General features: G+C 37.2%; 1 protein-coding gene and 1 pseudogene across 1 annotated transcript in view; both read right to left on the bottom strand.

The window, feature by feature from the left end:
• Window positions 1-19,359, bottom strand: part of PDE3B (phosphodiesterase 3B) — a 167,575-nt gene that overhangs the window by 38,893 nt on the left and 109,323 nt on the right. Inside the window, exons 4-5 of the mRNA XM_026008139.2 lie at window positions 16,563-16,705; window positions 9,474-9,580 (exon numbers count right to left, since the gene is read on the bottom strand). Coding sequence (XP_025863924.2) covers window positions 9,474-9,580; window positions 16,563-16,705 — 250 coding nt within the window. The remainder of the gene's footprint in view (window positions 1-9,473; window positions 9,581-16,562; window positions 16,706-19,359) is intronic.
• LOC112926991 (large ribosomal subunit protein eL34-like) lies at window positions 860-1,214 on the bottom strand (annotated as a pseudogene).

Genomic DNA, 19,359 nt, shown 5'->3' on the forward strand with positions numbered 1-19,359 from the left:
ACAATTTTATTTCTCTGCTCAAGTACTGAACTATCAAATTGTCTTCCAAAGTGGCTGTAGCATTTCACTTTCGCATCGATGCATCGTGTTCCCACTTCTGAACATTTTTTACCACTTGTTCTTGTCTGTCTTTAAAATTACAGAGCTCACAGTGGGTATGAAGTCTTGAGTTAGTGTGGTTTTGATTTGCATTTCCCTAATGATTAATGATATTGAATATCTTTTCATGTGGTATGGGCCACTGGTATATCTCCTCTGGAGAAAGATCTATTCAGATCTCCTGCTCATTTTTTAATGAGGTCATTTGTCTTTTTATTACTGAGTTGTAGGACATCTTTGTATATTCTGGATACAAGACCACTATCAAATATATGATTTGTAAATATTTTCTCCCAACCTGTGTTTTGACTTTCTTTAGGTGTTTGTAAAAATACAAATGTTTTTAATTTTAATGAATTCCAATGATCAGGTTTTCTCATTCATGAACCGTGCTTTTGGTATCACATATCAGAACACTGTATTCAATACCCAAAGTCACAAACACGTTCTGTTTTCTTCTACTAGTTTTAATTCTTACAGTTGAGTCTATGATGCATTTGTGTTAATTTTTAATTATGAATAACAGGTAGGATTCCAAATTCTTTCTTTTTCCTACGTATATCCAGTTGTCTCAGCACCGTTTGTTAAAAACACTGGTTCTTTCCCCCACTGAATCATCTTGGCACCCCTGTTGAAAATCAGTTGACCACGTAAGGATTTGTTTCTAGACTTTTATTTCTATCCCATTGAGACGGAATATCCTTTTGTCAGTATCAATCTTTTTTTTCTTTTGACTTTTTTATTACTCAAAAAAGTTTCATTATTTAAAGTTAGCTTTCTGACTCTGTGCTTGTGCCTTCAACACTTGCACAACGACTTTCTGCTCCTCAATAAGGAAAGCACGCTTGATCCTGTCACGAACACACTTAGCACACATGGAACCACCATAGGCCCTGCTGATGTGTTTTTTCGTTTTAGACAATCTCATAAGGACTTTAGGCCTCACAGCAAGAACTCCTCAAAGTTGGCCTGGGCACCTGCCACATGAAGACATTGGTGCTTTCCCAACCTTCTTGGTATAAAGGTAAACGATTCTATTACCAGGGGTTCCGGACAGCCTAATTTTGTTAGAGGTTGTAGGACAGCCTACGACAGCATGTCAAACGCTGAACCATTCTGAACACCTATGGATGCCGTCCCCGGAAGATGCCAGTACCAATCTCGATTACTATAGCTTGGTAATAAGTTTTAAACTTGAAAGTGAGAGTCCTCCAATTTCTCCTTTTTTATTAAAAATTGTTTTAGCTCTTCTGGGTGCCCTGAATTTCCACTTGAATTATTTTTTAAGATTTTATTTATTAGAGAGAGAAAGAGAGCGCGAGCGCATGAGCACAAGTTGGGGGGGAGGAGTAGAGGGAGAGAGAGGGAGGGAAGCAAACTACCTCCTGAGCAAGGAGCCCCACACAGGGCTCCATCCCAGGACCCTGAGATCATGATCTGAGCTGAAAGCAGATGCTTAACTGACTGAGCCACCCAGGTGCCCCTCCATATGAATTTTATGATAAGCTTGTCAATTTCTGCAAAGAAACAAGCTCAGAACATGATAAAGATAGCATGAAATCTAGAACAATGTGGAGAGTATTGCCATCTTAACAATATTACATTTTCTGATCCACAAACACACGGTATTTTTATATTTATTTAGACCCTTAATTTCTCTCAACAATGTTTTATAGTTTTCAGTGTACAAGTCTTACGCTCTTTTGTTAAATCTATTCCAAGTATTTCATTTTTTTTACTAATAACTGTCCATGGAATTATTTTCTTAATTTCAGTTTGCATATTCATGGATAGTGTATAGAAATACAATTTATTTTTGCATTGAGATCCTGTATCCTACCATACTGATAAGTTTCCTTATTGGTTTATAATAGATTTTAATGAATTTCTTCAGATTTTAATGAATTTCTACATGATGTCATCTGCAAATATAGTTTTACTTGTTCCTTTTATTCCTTCTTACCCAAATGCTATGTCTAGAACCTCCAATCTAATATTAAGTAGAGGTGGAAATTATTTTATAACTATTAAGATTATTTTATAGTTTCATTTTATAATTTCTAGTTCTCTATATTCTCTCTTTGATGAGACACTGTTGTCATAATTCTTCTTAAATACTGTAGATAGGGGTGCCTGGGTGGCTTAGCAGGATAAACATCTGCCTTTGGCTTAGGTCATGATCTTGGGGTCCTAGGATCAAGCCCTGGGTAGGGCTCCCTGCTCAGCAGGGAGTCTGCTTCTCCCTCTCCCTCTGCCCCTCCTCCTCACTTGTGCTCTGCCTCTCAAAATAAATCAAATCTTAAAAAAAAATTTTAGATATGGTTTCCACTAGTACTTTAAACATATTTATAATAACAGATTTAAGTTATTATCTATTAAGTCCAAATCTAAGCCCAATTAGGGAAATTTTCTGTTGGCAAAAATTTGTTTCTTTGCATGTTTCATATTTTTTTGTTGAAAACTGGACATTTTATATAATATATTTTTAACAATTCTGGCATCAGATCCCTCCCACACCCAAGGCTTGTTATGTTGCTGATTTGAGTCTGGTTTCTTGTTTCTGGCTGTTGAATGACTTTCCCGGACTAATTATGTAGATTCTGTTTTCTCTGACACATATAGCCAGTGAGTTCTTTGCTGGCTTTTTTTTTTTTTTTTTTTTTTCCTTCTTCTCCTTTAAGTTCTTGATTTATTTTTTAAGCTTGACTTCTGTAAGTCACCCACAGGTCAGTATAATTTTGTGGTCAACCAATGATGAGTCAGAAGATTTATTTAAATGTCTCGCCTAGGGCAGCCCCGGTGGCGCAGCGGTTTGGCGCCGCCTGCAGCCTGGAGTGTGATCCTGGAGACCCGGGATCGAGTCCCACATCGGGCTCCCTGCATGGAGCTGGCTTCTCCCTCTGCCTGTGTCTCTGCCTCTCTCTCTCTGTGTCTATAAATAAATAAAATCTTAAAAAAAAAAAAAAAAGTCTCGTCTATATGTCATCTGTAGAAGGGAATCTGTAAAGATACATCTTCAAACTTTAGTTTATGAAAGAGCCTTGGATTTCACATCCTGCTTATAAGAGGCCTCTAGGTCAGCTCCAGGCAAATGACCAGAGCCTTCTCCTTTCCCAGATCTGGCCTGGGCAGATACACAGCCTGGCATATGTGCTTGGCCTCCAGAACCCCAGGAATCTGTCAGACGTTCTCAAGTTCCCTGTGGTCATCTAGTATCCAGGATTTCCTTGTAAATTCCCAGACAGCTCATTTGCAGCAATTGAAGTCCCAGCCTTAGGGGTTCACAATGTTGCCTGGCATAAGGTTTGGTTCTTGTTTGTTTTTTTTTAGAGAGCTGAGCTCTGAGTCCAATCAAATACCCACAACACCTGGGAACAGAGATTTCCCAAGGAGCTTCAGATTGGGACAGATTGCTAGTACTCAGTGGAGTTCAAGAAGAGGTCAGATCTCCCTGGTGGTAGCAATGCTACCTGCTTTGAGCAAAAGTGCCACTGATGGAGAGTCCCCAAAGAAAACATCACAAGACCCATAGTCTTACCCAGGTTTGGCAGTCTCTCTTGTTCTGTTTTTTTTTTTTTTCCCCTCGGGTTTTTATTAATTCCCAATATTCTGAAATGGCTGAGTTTACTTTGTTGCCCTGTTTTTGTTGTTTTAGAGGAAAGTGAGTTTATGGAGAGCAGAGATTTCTCTGCCATTCCTGAAGGTCAATCTCTATATAGGATTTCAACACTTTGAAACTCATGGAGACTTGTTTCACAGTCCAGCCAATGGTCTACTGTTCTCCATCTTGTGAGTAATCTTGGAAAATATATTCATCCTGTCACAGCTGAATGTAGTGTTTTGCAGCCAGTTAGGTCAAGTCAGTTTGGACGTAAAAATCTCCAAATAGGACTACGGATTTGTCTATTTCTCTCTTTAATTCTATCGATTTTTGGCTCATGTATATTATAGCTGAGAGATCAAACCTACCTGCAACTGTGTATTTAGAGTGTGCATCTTGTAAAGATGCATATGCTTGAGTCTTGTGTTATTAACTGCTTGACAATCTTTGTCTTTTAACTGGAGTGTATTTTCAATTTTTTGTTGAAAACTGGATGTTTTAAAAATATGCGAACTCCAGCAGATCCTTGCCTCTGCGCCCCATCCCCCACAAAGTGTATGTTTAATGTAATATAGTGTTCAATCTATCTTGCTATTTCTTTTTTTAGTTGCTCCCTTTTTTTGTCTTTAATCTTGTTTTGGATTCTTTTGGCTTATTCAAGTTTTTTTTTTTTTTAATCATGCCAATGTTATCTCCCATATTCATTTTTTTCTTATACTTTTTTCTTTTATTCTTTTAATTGTCACTCTGGATACTATAATGTACATCTTTGAAGTGTGACTTTCAAATTTATACTTTTTACTACTTTTCAATCATTGTTAGTACAAGCTTAAATCTATTTACCCCTTCCTAACCCTTATACGCTATTTACCATATATTTAACTCCTTCATATATTATACATGCTACAAGAAAGTTATTATTGTGTTTTTAAACTAATATTCACCTGCATATTTAAGCTTACTAGTGCTTTTCATTCATTTCTGCCTGTCTACACTTTAATCCAGATCATTTTCCTCCTATCTAAGCTACTTCCTTCTCTGAATCTTAGTGCAGGTCTACTAACAATAAATTCTCTTAGCTTTCATCTATATGAAAAAATATTATTTCCCTTTAATTGTTAAAAGATATTTTCATTGGGCAGCCTGGGTGGCTCAGTGGTTTAGCACCTGCCTTCAGCCCAGGGCCTGATCCTGAGACCCAAGATCGAGTCCCGCATTGGGCTCCCTATAGGGAGCCTGCTTCTCCCTCTGCCTGTGTCTCTGCCTCTCTCTCTGTGTGTCTCTCATGAATAAATGAATAAAATCTTTTAAAAAAAGATATTTTCATTGGATAAATAATTCCAGGTTGGCATTTTTTTTGTTTTTTCAATACTTTAAATATGTCATTCTATTGTCTCTGAGTTCATACTTGCTGTTGCAGAGTTACTATCAATATTACTGTTGTTTCCTGGAAAATAGCCTTTTTTAATCTGGTTGAGATTTTTCTTGCGTTATAATTCAGGAGTTTGGCGGAAATCCCTAGCTATGATTTTCTTTATCTTCTTGGGGTTCACAGAGTTTCAGGAATTTGTTAATTCCCCTATTATTTTGGAAAATTATTCTGCCCTATTGTCTCTCTCCTCCCCTTTTGGAACTTCATTTATACACACATTACAACCATTAGTTGGGTCCAATATGTCTCTTAAATGTTCTGTTGTTTCGGATTATCTATGTTAAGGACTATTACATTTTCCGTTCTGTATTACCCTTCTTTATTTCTGATAACTTTCCTTGCTTAGGAGTCTGCATAGGCTGAAATTAATATAGCTATACTTGCTTTCTTTTGATTAGAGTTAGCATGGTGTACTTTCCTCCATTCATTTACTTTTAATCTTTATGTGTCTTTATATAGAAAGTGGGTTTCTTCTCTCTGTGTGTCTCTCATGAATAAATAAATAAAAGTCTTTAAAAAAAAAAAGAAAGTGGGTTTCTTAGACAATATATAGTTAGGTCAATATATAGCTTTTGATCTACTCTAAAAATATATGTCTTCTTTTTTAAAATTATTTATTTTTTAAAGATTTATTTTCATTTTTTTTTTAAAGAGGGACAGAGAGAGAGGGGAAGGGAGCAAGAGCAAGCAGAGTGAGTAGAGGGCAGAGGGAGAGAATCTTAAGCAGGCTCACACCCAGCACGGAGCCCGGATGCAGGGCTTGATCTCACGACTCTGGGATCATAACCTGATGACTGCATCACCCAGGCATCCCACAATGTATGTCTTTGATTGGTACATTTAGACACCTGATGTTCAAAGTGATTCCTGATACAGTTGGATTAATAATACCTATTATGCCAATTATTGTTTTCTATTTTTGCCCTTGTTCTTTGTTCTTATTTATCTCTCTTACTCTTCTGCCTTTGTGGTTTTAATTGAGCATTTTATATGATTCCACTTTCTGTCTTTTCTTAGAATATTAGTTATACTTCTTTTTCAACTATTTTTAGTGGTTGCCCTAGAGTTTGTAATATACATTTACAACTAACCCAAGTTCACTTTCAAATAACACTACACTACTTCACAGAAACCTTGTGATAATGAGTACCATATATAATAAAATAATCCTAATTCCTCTGGTCTTACATCATTACTGTCATTCATTTCATTTATATAAGGATATATAAATGCAAATATATACATAAGATATATATATATATAAGCATGTAGAATTGAATACATTGTTGCTATCATTATTCTAAATTGTTACTTAGATCAAATAAAGAAAAATAAAAGCTTTTACTTTTATCTTTACTTATTCCTTCTTCAATGCTCTTCCCTTCTTTTTTTTTTTAAGATTATTTATTTATTTATTCATGAGAGACACAGAGACAGAGGCAGAGGGAGAATCAGGCTACATGCAGGAAACCCAACGTGGGACTCAATCCTAGGACACCGGGATCACGTCTTGAGCTGAAGGCAGATAGATGCTCAACCAATGAGCCACCCAGGCGTCCCTGCTCTTCCCTTCTTTATGGAGATCTGAGTTACTAACCTGTAGTACTTTTCTTCTCTTTAAAGAACTTCTTTTAACATTTCTTGTCTGGCACATCTACTGGCAATAAGTTCCCTCAATTTTTGTTTGTCCAAGAAAGGCTTTTTTTCTCCTTCACTTTAAGAATTTCAAAAGTTACAGATTTCTAGGCGAGTGTTGATTCTCCCCCATCACTCTACTTGAATGGTTTATGAAGATAAGTTTGATGTAATTATTCTTTTTGTTCCTCTATAGGTAAGTTATTTTTCCCACCTTTGGCTTTTTTAAGGATTTTTTATCTTTGGTTTTCTGTAATTTGAAAATTTTCTGGATCTATGGTTTGGTGTTTAACACCTTATTTGAGAAAATCCTCAGTCACTACTGTTTCAAATATGTCTTCTATTCTTTCTTGCTTTCTTTTTCTGGTATTTCTTTTGCAGTTGCCCACAATCCTTGGATATTCTGTTCTGTTTTCTCAGTCTCTGTTTCTTTGTTTTTCCAGTTTTGAAGATTTCTGTTGACATATCCTAAAGCTCAGAGATTCTTTCCCTAGCTGGAGGGGAGCTCCATTAAAGGCATTCTTTATTTCTATTAAAGTGCTTTTGATTGTGAGCACTCATTTTTGTTTTCTTATTTTAGGATTTCCACCTCACTACTTACATTACCCATCCATTCTTGCATATTGTCTACTTAATCCATTAGAACCCTTAGTTTGCTTTTAGTTTTTTTAGTTTTCCCTCTTGCTTTGGTGGGAGAATGACTAGAGCAGACTGAAGCTGAGTATTTCCCTTCCCCCAGGTTAGCTGGGCTCTGATAAATTCTCGGCTACCTAGTTTCCTCTGAAGGCAGCCCTGTTAAGAAGAGGAAAGGGCTCTGGTGTCTTTAAAAATGGTTCCTTTTCCCTTCCTCCTGATAGAAGCATGTTCTCTATGATTTCTGAGAGAATCTGGTCAAGCTCTTAAAGATGAATCCCACAAAATTGTGGGGCTCCTTTTTTTTGTGGGGGCTCCTTATGATTGGGTCTCTCGGGAGTTTTTAACACTCAGAGTTACCCTCCAGCAAGTTGCCAATTACAGTTCAGGCTTCCCGACCCCAGCATTGGTTCCAGGCACTGGTCCTAAGTTTCCCCTTCTCTTCTCCAAGAAGTCATTACTTTCTGTATTTGCTTGCTTCTCCAATTTTGGAGGGACCAGCTGCCCTGTGTCCTATCTCTCTTACAGATCCTAGAATAGTTTTTTTTTTTTTTTAGTCTGTTCAGCTTTTTTACTTGTTAGGACAGAATGGCAGCTTCTAGGCTCCTTAACGTGCAGAACCAGAAGCCACAGGTATTCTGTTATCTATATATATTTTTCCCCGGTGTTTCAGTTTGGATATTTTCTATTTTTCTGTCTTCAAGTTCACTACTCTTATTTTCTGTTGTGTCTAATCTGTTCTTAAACCATTCTATAAGCCTTTTAATGTAATCAACCACATTTCCCAGTTCTACACTGTCCATGGTTTCTTTTCTGTGTGCTCCAGTTCTGTTAAAATTATCCATCCATTTTTGTCCACCTTTCCTTCTCCTTTTTTTTTCTTTCTTTTAAACATTATTATTTTAAAGTTTCTGTTAAATTCAACATCAATATCATAGGTAGATCTCCCTTTAGTGTTGGCTTTTCTTGCCTGTCAATAACATGGTCCTGTCTCTTCACATGTTTTATTGTTTTTCTACTGTATGCCAAACATTGTATATAAAAGAATTCTGTAATTGCATATTCCATTGCCCATAATATCAAACATAATGTACTTTATTTATTTTTAAATATTTTATTTATTCATGAGCGACAGAGAGAGAAAGGCGGAGACATAGGCAGAGGGAGAAGCAGGCTCCATGCAGGGAGCCTGATGTGGGACTCAATCCTGGGACTCCGGGATCACACCCTGGGCTGAAGGCAGCCACTCAACCGCTGAGCCACCCAGGCATCCCCATAATGTACTTTAAAAGTAGGTATCAGTGTTGTTCTGTTATTGCTTATGTTGCACCTGCATCTGTTGTCTAAAACATTCTATAATCTTTTGAGTTAAAGAAAATTCCTTAATTAGTGAGGGTGGGTGAAATGGGTAAAGGAACAAACGATGGGGATGACGACTACAGTTGTTAATACTGGATTATATATTTGAAAACTGCTAATAGAACAGATGTTAAAAGTTATCACAGGAAAAAATTGTGACTATGTATGGTGACAGATGTAAACTAGACTTACTGTACTGATCATTTTGTAATATATGCAAATATCAAATCATGTTTGTACACATGAAACTAATATACTGTTATATATCAATTATACCTTAAATAAATAAATGGGAAAAATTCTATTAGAAAGACTCACTAGGATAGAGTCAGTCAGGTTTCTTCCACTCTCATATTAAGATTTTTTTTTCCTTTATAATTGCCACACTGCAAAAGAATACCCTTTCCAAAGAATTTTCCCTTGTTTTGGATATATGAATCTGGATCTGCAACTCTTGAGGTTAAGTAGCTCTATATTTTATCCCTGAATCCCTAGTGCCTAACAAAGTACCGGGTGCAGAGTGAATGTTCAAAAACTGTTATTGAATGAATGAGCAAATGGTCAACTAATAGCCAATCCAAATTGCTTAGTCATATTAATTTACAACACATAAAATGGTATTCAAAGTTACCTCTAACTGTATAATGAAAATATTTTGCACTATTATATACTTTGAGATCTCCCACATTTAAATCATAAAGAATGATTTCTTACCAGCTCTTCTTAGACCTATATGGTGAGTTAGGGATACAGAAGATGACCTTTGCTTCGGGATTGTCAGAAGATTTGAACTAAAAGGCCCATTTAGATAGGATCCTTGACTAAAAGGGAAAGATAACAGATTAAGAATTTTAAAGCCATGGGAAATTTCCTCTTTTTTATTCATGGTCTTCAGTTCAACTAAGAAACATTTACTTATACATTCAGAGTTTAGACATCTATCTAGTTCTTACAGGCCTAAAGGAGGAGCCAGTAAATGTTTTCTGCAACAGATCAATTAGCAAATAAATACTTTTGGCTTTATAACTACTCGACCTTGAGTATAAAAGCCACTGTAGCATAAAAGCAGCCACAAATAATAATAAATAAGTATGATTGTGTTTCAATATAATTTTATTTGCAAAAAACAGGTTACGGACCACACTGAGCCCACGGGCTGTAGTTTGCTGAACTCTGGTTTAAGCAGGTTATCAATAACATCTGGAGGACTTCTTAGAACACAGATTGCTAGTTCTACCTGCAGGTCTGGGGCAGGCAGGGCCAGTAATCTGCATTTCTAATAAGTTCATAGGTGATGCTGGCACTGCTGGGTCCAGGGACCTCATTGAGAATCACTGGCCTAAGATATACAGTTTTCACTATTTCTTGCCCCCTCTCTTCACAGCTATTGATTACCCATTAACTCAGTCACTTCCTATAACTATTTATTATAGGTTTCAGAGCTCTTATGAAGAAATTAAACATAGGTAGGCAATCACACAGTACAGCAATGTGATACATAAAATGCAATTTAAGATTATGTATTTGAAAGCTTTCCAGTGCCAGCCATATAGCAAGTACACCATAAATTTTACCCTTTCTTTGATATTCACTAGCCTGTTTTCTTCTGTCAACATCTCACGTGGGCACTTTGCCACAGGCTCAAGGACAAATCTAGATTATCTGCTTTTCACTCACTATTTTTTAGTGTAGGCGAAGTTCTCAATAAACTCTTCTCCAACTGCTTCATCTTTTCTATATGTCCATACTCATTATTCAAGGAAGGCCTATTTTTTCTGTGACGTAAAAGATTTTGTTCATGTCTCTATTACATTTATACATAGTGTATTAGAATTTCACTGATTATAGATTCTTTTCCCTCATTATTTTGTGATTTTCTCTAGGGGCTATAAGACATATCTCTACATCCCCAGTGGATATAGCACAGTGCCTGATAAAGGTGTTCAATGGGATAAATGAATGATCTTCTCTTTAGGTTCCTAGTCTCAATTTTCTAGATAATATATCGATCATTTTTGCTCCCCAATTTTGGGTGGACTCTCTTTCTTTCACTAACTCTTGCTTTCAGGCTCTCCTTGGACCTTTTTCTAGAAACCCATGTTTGTTCTATATTCCCATGGAAGAAAAAAATTCTGTATTACAAAAAGAGAAGGCATGCAAAACCAGTTAGCAATCATTAAAACTTCCTTACTGACATTAACAAAAATTTTAACAACACTATTTTATTGTGTACCATTTATTGTTTTAGGTAGTTTACATACTTTTATCTTTTTTAGTCTCCTACTATTTAACAGATAAGGAAACTGAGGCTTCTAGAGGCTAAGTAATGTCCCCCCATTCACACAGCTAAAATTTACAGTGGCAGAGCTAAAATTCAACCTCTAATTTGTCTCTAGAAGGAGAAAGCATTTACTTTCTACCTATTTTTAAAAGGTCTTGCCCACATCTCCCACAAAACAATTCTATCTTTGTGTGTTTCTCCATCTATAAAATTAGAGATTCAGAAGTAACACCCCCCTCCGCCCAGTTTCATGGGTAGAATTTATTGATTCATCAGTTGCATATAACACCCAGTGCTCATTACATCAGTGCCCTCCTTAATGCCCATCACCCAGTTTCCCCATCTCCTCATTCATCTCCCCTCCTGAGATAAGGACTTTTAAATGAACATCTAACTTTTGGAGTCTATCATGTTTTATCCTCAAGCCAGTAGTAATAATAATTTGTTGATGATGTCACAAAAAGAGGCAGTATGCAAGTAATGCCACCCAATAAATTCATGTCCGGCTAACACTCAGTCCTTCTTTGTATTTGAGATTTCCTTGCTCACATGTGAAGTGGGGGAAATGAGGAAAGCGCAGTAAGAATACCACTCAGGGCTATCTTCAAACAGAAAAATTTGTGTATTCTACCAAAGTTTACTCCCTGATTAATTGTCAAAACAAAGCTACGTCTTTGTCCTTTTCAAAATGGGCCCACAGCAAGGCTCCATAGTTTTCTACCTTGATCTAGGGTCTTAACAATTGAAGCATACCATACAGTCAGTTAGCTGTTTAGAATTGAGAGGTATAGGTCAAATTATAGGTTTCCAGCTGAGTTCTAGAATCGTCTCATTAATTCCTGGCCTACAACCAGATAAATGTACGCTCCAATGAGATTACATAAAATACTGAAGAAAGCAGAGGAAAGAAGGATGGGAATCTAAAAGTTTATTAATAGTTGGTAGGAGGATGATAGAAATCAGATTTGGGAATCATTACAAGAGATTGTCAAAAGTTAAGGTCACAGAGTTAAGCCGCATGTTAAGAGTTGATTTTCAGCTAACCAATGCAAATTACTCTGATAAGGTTTGTATCATTGTGTGTGTGTGTGTGTGTGTGTGTGTGTGTGTAGCTGTATAAACTTGTTGGCTGTATGTCTAGATTCACAGAGTAATTCTCTTAAGAAACTGAGTGAGATGATGCCATTAGCCCCCTTGAATCTCTTCAGCTCAAATAGGGTCCAGGGATTAGTATAAATCTCTAATACATTATGAGATCCAGAATTGAGAAGCTGGTTCCCTAGTGCATTATTTAAGGAACATAGTTCCTAACAAGTTCTTAACTGAGTAACAGATCAGTTATGGAGAGGAAGGATAAATTGGAGAATAAGTTAAAGGGAAGGCTCCTTAGCGTAGGGGTGATTATAGTCAATAGCCCATGGAGTTTTGGGAAACAACTTGCCTGTTTTTCCCCACGGAAAGTCTGTTCAAAGGAAGTGAGCTGTGGACTCTAAATATATGTATGTGCTCTGTTTAGCCACAGGGACGGCTGGGTCCTAGCAGTCAGTCCAAGGCTACAAGCATAGCCATTTTTTAAACCATAGTGTCAACCCTGGAACTCAGAGATGGGTAATCCAATTGTCAGCTAACTCAAAAAAACCTTATTCTACATTTCCTGGAACTTCGTGACCACAGAATCTTTAGCCTAGGTCTTAAGCTTCAGCAGAAGGCAGTATCCATTGTCATAATCTAATATGGACACCATACTCCTGCAGGACATTTGTTAAGCAGCTGTTTACCTTTAAAGATCTATTTTAATGCAATCAAACTCATCACGGTAATCAAGCAGGCCTCAGAAGAGCAGTAATGACTAATACACAGTAGAAAGTGAAAGTGCCAAAAATAAAATAAATAAAAAGAAAGTGAAAGTGCCATAAAAGAGGTAAAGAAAAGGTGTTAAGGAGATTCAAAGGTGAAACAGATTACTTCTCCTTGGAAACCAAGGGAGGAAGACATCAGGGTGTTAGTCTTTAGAGGTGACACCTGAGCCCAATCTTTCAGGCTATACAGACATGAGGGTGAGAAGACCTGTTCCAGGGGGAGAGAGCAACTATAGGGGGGCATAGAAGCAGACAAATAGAGGGAAGCGCAAATAGTTAAACATGATTGGAGTTTCAGATAAATAGAGAAAGACTGATGTATTTTGGTGTTATAATCAATTAAAATCTCAAGTCCTGTGAGAGATGAACAGTGCTGAACTCTTCAGGGCAGGTAATACGGTGGCTCTTCAAATGCAGTAACTCTTCTGCCCCGGGGTTTTCTTCCTTTGGATTCCTGTTATCATATCTATCATAAAGTGTATAATACTTCACTTTTTTCTCCAAAGCATGAAGAAAGGCAAAATTCAATCCTATATTACTCTCTACTCAAACAAGGTGGGCTGGGAACTTTAATTCAGCTTAATTTTCAAACGGGTTAAACTAAAAATGAAAATTATCAGGAAAAGTTGAAGGAAGAGTTTAACGCACGTCACATGCCTACATTTTCACCTAGAGAGCATTCCAAGTCATTTTTCTGTTCTCATTCTTTGCAAGATTGCTCATGTCTTTTAGTTTGTTTACTTTTTCCAAGTAAGAGTGCAGCTTTGACATAAGGGAATAACAGGGTTTCAAACCCCAGGCTAGGAATTTGGGTTCTATTCTATAGGCATTGGTAAAGGTTCCAAAAACTTGATGACTGTTTAAGGAAGATTTGTGGCAGACAGGTAGGAGATGGATCAGGCTGCGAAGAATATTAGAAATGGAAAGGCCAATTAAGAGTGTTGATAACAGTCCAGGTAAAAATAAGCATGAAGCAGTGTAGGCGAAGTGAAAAAGGAGAAGAGAGAGCAGAAAGGAAACAAGATGCAGACATAGACCTGACAGCTAGTATCAAAAGGAGGCAAAGATAACAACTTTTCTAGCTAAATCCATTTTTTTTAAGCAACCACCAAACTTGAGTGTAGTAGCATTATGTCAGGAAATAAGGGCAGAAACACAGTAACATGAAAATGTACTGGAGGGATGAGAAATTTCGTTTCAGTCAGAGCTTTGGGGAATGAGAGGTTCAATACTGGAATCATGTTGAAAACACAGTTGGGAGCATTTTTTCTAAATTATTTTTTTAAAAAAGATTTTATTTATTTACTCACGAGAAATGCAGAGAGAGAGAGAGGCAGAGACACAGGCAGAGGGAAAGGCAGGCTCCATGCAGGGAGCCTGATGTGGGACTCAATCCCAGGACCCCAGGATCATGCCCTGGGCCGAAGGCAGGCGCTAAACCGCTGAGCCACCCGGGCTTCCCATTTGTTGGGATCATTTAAAATCACAGCGAAGCTATACTCAGAATCCAACGGTAGGTTCAAATCAAGACTCAAAAATATAGGACATGTGACCTCAGTTTTGGGTGCTCTAATAAAGTCAAGATGAATGCCTCATGATTCCAGATTCACAAGTCTATTCGCTTAAAGCCTAAAGGTTCCTGAACAAAACATTACCATATGTGAAAGATCTATAGCTATGCTGCCTAAAATGACTGCCATACACGGACGCCTGCGTGGCTCAGTAGTTGAGTATCTGCCTTCGGCTCAGAGTGATCCAGAGTCCCGGGATCGAGTTTCACATCAGGCTCCTTGCATGGAGCTTGCTTCTCCCTCCCTCTGCCTCTCTGTCTCTCTCATGAATAAATAAATAAAATTTAAAAGCAAAATAAAATAAAATGACTGCCATACATGGCTATATGATGGTCACATATGACTCTTTGTATTTTACTTAAATTAATTGAATCAAATTTAAAATTCAGTTCCTTAAACATATTAGACATATGTCAAGTGGTCAGTAGCCACAGGTAGTTAGGGATTGCCATACTGGATGGTATGGATATAAAATATTCCCATAATCACAAACATTTCTTTTTAAAACATTTTTTAAAAGATTTTATTTATTTATTCATGAGAGACAGAGAGAGACAGAGAGAGAGAGAGAGATTGGCAGAGACACAGGCAGAGGGAAAAACAGGCTCCATGCTGGGAACCAGAGGTGGGACTCTATCCCGGGTTTCCAGGATCACACCCTGGATCGAAGGCAGTGCTAAATCACTGAGCCACCCAGGCTGCCCCATCATCACAAAAATTTCTATTGGACGGCACTGATCTAAGATGATGTTTCTCATGGTTAAGAAATATGTCATATTTTCAGTTCCTATCATCATTGACTTCCCCATATCCCACTTCCATTAAAAAGCAAAACAAAACAAAACAAAACAGGGATCCCTGGGTGGCGCAGCGGTTTGGCGCCTGCCTTTGGCCCAGGGCGCGATCCTGGAGACCCGGGGTTCGAATCCCACGTCAGGCTCCCGGTGCGTGGAGCCTGCTTCTCCCTCCGCCTGTGTCTCTGCCTCTCTCTCTCTCTGTGACTATCATAAATAAATAAATAAAAAAATTAAAAAAACAAAACAAAAACAAGACTGTCATGTTTAGGCTCTGGGCAAGATTTGCATTCTCCAGCACTATGCTCTTTCTACATCAATCCACTCCTGTTTTTATCTATTATCTATCACTCCATTTTCCTTGTATAAAAAAGGAGTTCATCTACTTGAATATATTATAGAAAATTCAAATTAAAAAAATCACACCAGAATCTAGAAAATTTTGTTTGCTCGTACTTCCTATATGTTAACATAACTTTTAACAAATTCGTATGATCCAACCCTGCCATCTGCTGTTTCAAATGGGTAACTGTACAGCTCGAGCTAAATGCAGTACAACACATGCCCAAGTTTACGCTGATTCCAACTCTCTTAACATCCTTAGATGAGTGAGTAAAGAGCAGTTCGTAACTCCCACAGGAGAGCACTATGTTTCCTGGCCGCTTAAAAACAAAGTACTGAATCTTTGGTTATGAGGGTAAATGGGTATATTTACATTTAGAAAATTTCTGTCCCTGCATCTTCCCAGGTTCATTTAGCTGCAGTTGCTGATGGCTTTCGTGTGCAGGATTAGCACCGGTCAGTTCCAAGTCAACCGTCCAGTGAGTACAGGATATATTAGTAGTCGTAGTCCTCCAGCAAGAGCAGAGCTTAGGGAAGAGTTCTGCTACCTTGCATCTACCATCTGAGAGAAGCCTGGGAACGTGCTCCTCCGCTAGCAAGTCAGTAGCTCCGCTGACCCAACTTTGGATGCTGTGCACTGATGGGTGTGATCGCCCCCATAAGCCTAATTTAAAAGCTTTCCTACCCTGTCCTAAACTGACTCTCGCTTCCTTAAACCGCCTCCCTGATTTATCTTCTCAAGGCCCCAGCATGCCTCATACCCAAGGTACTTAAATGTTTTGAAGACACGTTCGCTTCCTTTTAAGGATCAGTTTCTCTATGGTGCCTTATTACCACCCGCGCTGCCCTATGTCTAAAATACTTCAACTGTTCCTTCTGCTTTTAGTTATTTCAAACCTCATTCAACAAAGTGGATGTATTTGACTCAAGTTTCTTTAAAAGACTGGGGATTTTACCTCGAAAGGCCAAACTCTTGGTGTGGCCTCTTGCCATTCCCACGCTCCCACCTTGAAGAAGACTGTTCTGCGGGCGGCGGGCCTGAGGCTGTGGAGCTCCTCCTCAGCTGTGGAGTCGGCAGACTAGTCCTACTGCTTAGGCCCTGCGGAATAATTGAACAGTGGTTAAAATCGTCACCTTCAGATCTGCTGTGTGTGCATCAGTCAAGAGGACGTATAAAGATATCAATCAATGCAAAGTATCTTTTTAACAGGTACAGGAGAAATAGAACATTTTACTCTGAAAAGCCATCAAATTTACTCCAAATTTTACATTCTATACTGTTGTTCAATTATTAACTGTTCCTCTCACTTAAAAAAAATGATCTCTGAATGCCCTACAATTTAACAAGATACTTATTTTTTGTACACTTCACCCCCTCGTTTCATGAGAAACAAACGCTTACAAATTCAAAAGTTGATATGAAAGATTTAGCCTGAAAAGCAATTGCAGAGGACAAGCTTCATATTAGGGACAAAAGCCCTATATCCTAAGCCTTTTTTATTTTCAGTACAGTGCTAATGTACATAGGGTTAATCTGGAGAAAGTGAAAGATTCAGAGCCATCTTTTTAATTAACAAACTCAGAACACCATTAACATTAATAATATCTTAATTTTTGGGCAGCCCTGGTGGCACAGCGGTTTAGCGCCGCCTGCAGCCCGGGGTTTGATCCCGGGGACCCTGGATCGAGTCCCATGTCGGGCTCCCTGCATGGAGCCTGCTTCTCCCTCTGCCTGTGCCTCTGCCTCTCTCTCTCTCTCTCTCTCTCTCTCTCTGTGTGTGTGTCTCTATGAATAAATAAAATAAATAAAATCTTTAAAATAATAATATCTTAATTTTTGAAAATATTCCGAATTGATCCAAATAGTCAATTAACTAAAGTTTTTTTTTTTTTTTTTTTTTAACTACTGAATGGGTAGGTTTTTTTTTTTTTTCCTGAATGGGTGTTTTACTGAGATTTACATAAAACAGTTTTTGCTTCTTCTGAATTTTCCCCATTAACAGATACTGAAACCATCTCAGAGATAAATATCTCCTATGTTTAAATTTCCCAATGATGTTGATTTTGTAAAGATTCGTAGTTAGACTCACAGAGAAAAAGTTCTTTGTGGAACATAATCCTTTCTGGCTATAATTTAGGTTCATATAGTCTTTCTTAGTTCTTAACACACATGTAAGACATTTACATTAAATTACTTTTTACAACTCCTTTTCCTCACTAATTATCTTTTCATAAATAGCTATGGTTCTTTTCTGGAGTAGCGTCAGTCTTTTTCTATTCTATTCCAAAAGCAGAGACAAATTAAATGTGAAAGAAGTTTAAAGAACACAATGAAATGAAATAAAGGTTACTTCCTGGTTCTTATAGGACTTACTCCTATCAGTACCAAAAATAAACCTGATTACCTAGAATGTTCAGGAAATGAGGCACTTAGGCATCCTGTTTAATTAATATTGTTTAAAATGTTTTTAAAATGTACTAGTGCACTTTTTTACACAGTATACACAGTAACAAACATAATGGTGTCAGTAAGATTGTTCTGATTAAGACTTTTAAGGATTATTATTTTGAAGATTGCTCTTCTGTTGTGTCCAGTATACTTCAATTGAAAAAAGAAAAAAACTGCAAATGACATCAAATGTCAATGGAAAATACAAAAGAAGAGCATATCATATATGCTCATAGTTTCCACATGTCAAGTGAAAACTAAGAATAGAGTTATTTTATTGATGAATTTTTTACTGTCGCTTTTTGATGCTTGTGATTAACCTATTTCTCATAGGTAGAGTGCTAAAAAGAATGTCAGACAGCTTGGGGCAGCCCAGGTGGCTCAGCGGTTTAGCTCTGCCTTTGGCCCGGGGCCTGATCCTAGAGACTCGGGGATCAAGTCCAGCGTGGAGCCCGCTTCTCCCTCTGCCTGTGTCTCTCATGAATAAATAAATAAAATCTTTAAAAGAAGAAAGAAAGAAAGAAAGAAAGAAAGAAAGAAAGAAAGAAAGAAAGAAGGAAAGAAAGAAAGAAAGAATGTCATGCAGCTAAGTACCATTGTTAATTGGACTTTGACGAAGGCAGGTGCTACTGTATAATTTTCTTAAAAATAAAAGCATCACATAATCACCTATCATCTAGATTTATGATCAGTAATTACCAAAATTTTGCCCTAACTGGGCTTGCTTAATTTTTCAACATTTCTATATTCTAATGCTGAGAACTAACACAATGAACTATCTGATCAAAATCCTTCCAAAACTATATTTAACTGTTTCTAAGCTCTATATACACTATTACAATGAACAAAATTAACTGATTTGAATTTTATCTTCTCTTGATTAGTTTCTTTACCCGTGTAGAATAAGTTAATCTAGAATAATCTCTAACATATTATTTCTCAAGTTTATGATTTTAGCTATTGATAAAGATATTGATTAATCAAATAAAGCTTATATTAAAAGCACTCTGAACGAGCATAAGATAAACCTACTTAGAACAGTATTTATTATTTCTTAAAGAAAAGCCTATTTTGAAGCATTGATATTAAGAAAAATTAATCCCATATCTAATAATGGAAAAAATCAATGTCTATTGGGCTATAGCGGTCCTTAGAGGGTAAAGGGGAAAAAGAACAGATCAAAAAGATGTGAAAATCCATTTAAGATAATGCTATGTAATTCATAAAATGAATATTATAACGATCAATTCTTTGTGGTTCAATAAGAACGATTCCTGGATTCTAAATAATACAATAGATTAATT

Source organism: Vulpes vulpes, chromosome 11, assembly GCF_048418805.1.
Source record: "Vulpes vulpes isolate BD-2025 chromosome 11, VulVul3, whole genome shotgun sequence".
In the NCBI taxonomy this organism is placed as follows: Eukaryota; Metazoa; Chordata; class Mammalia; order Carnivora; family Canidae; genus Vulpes; species Vulpes vulpes.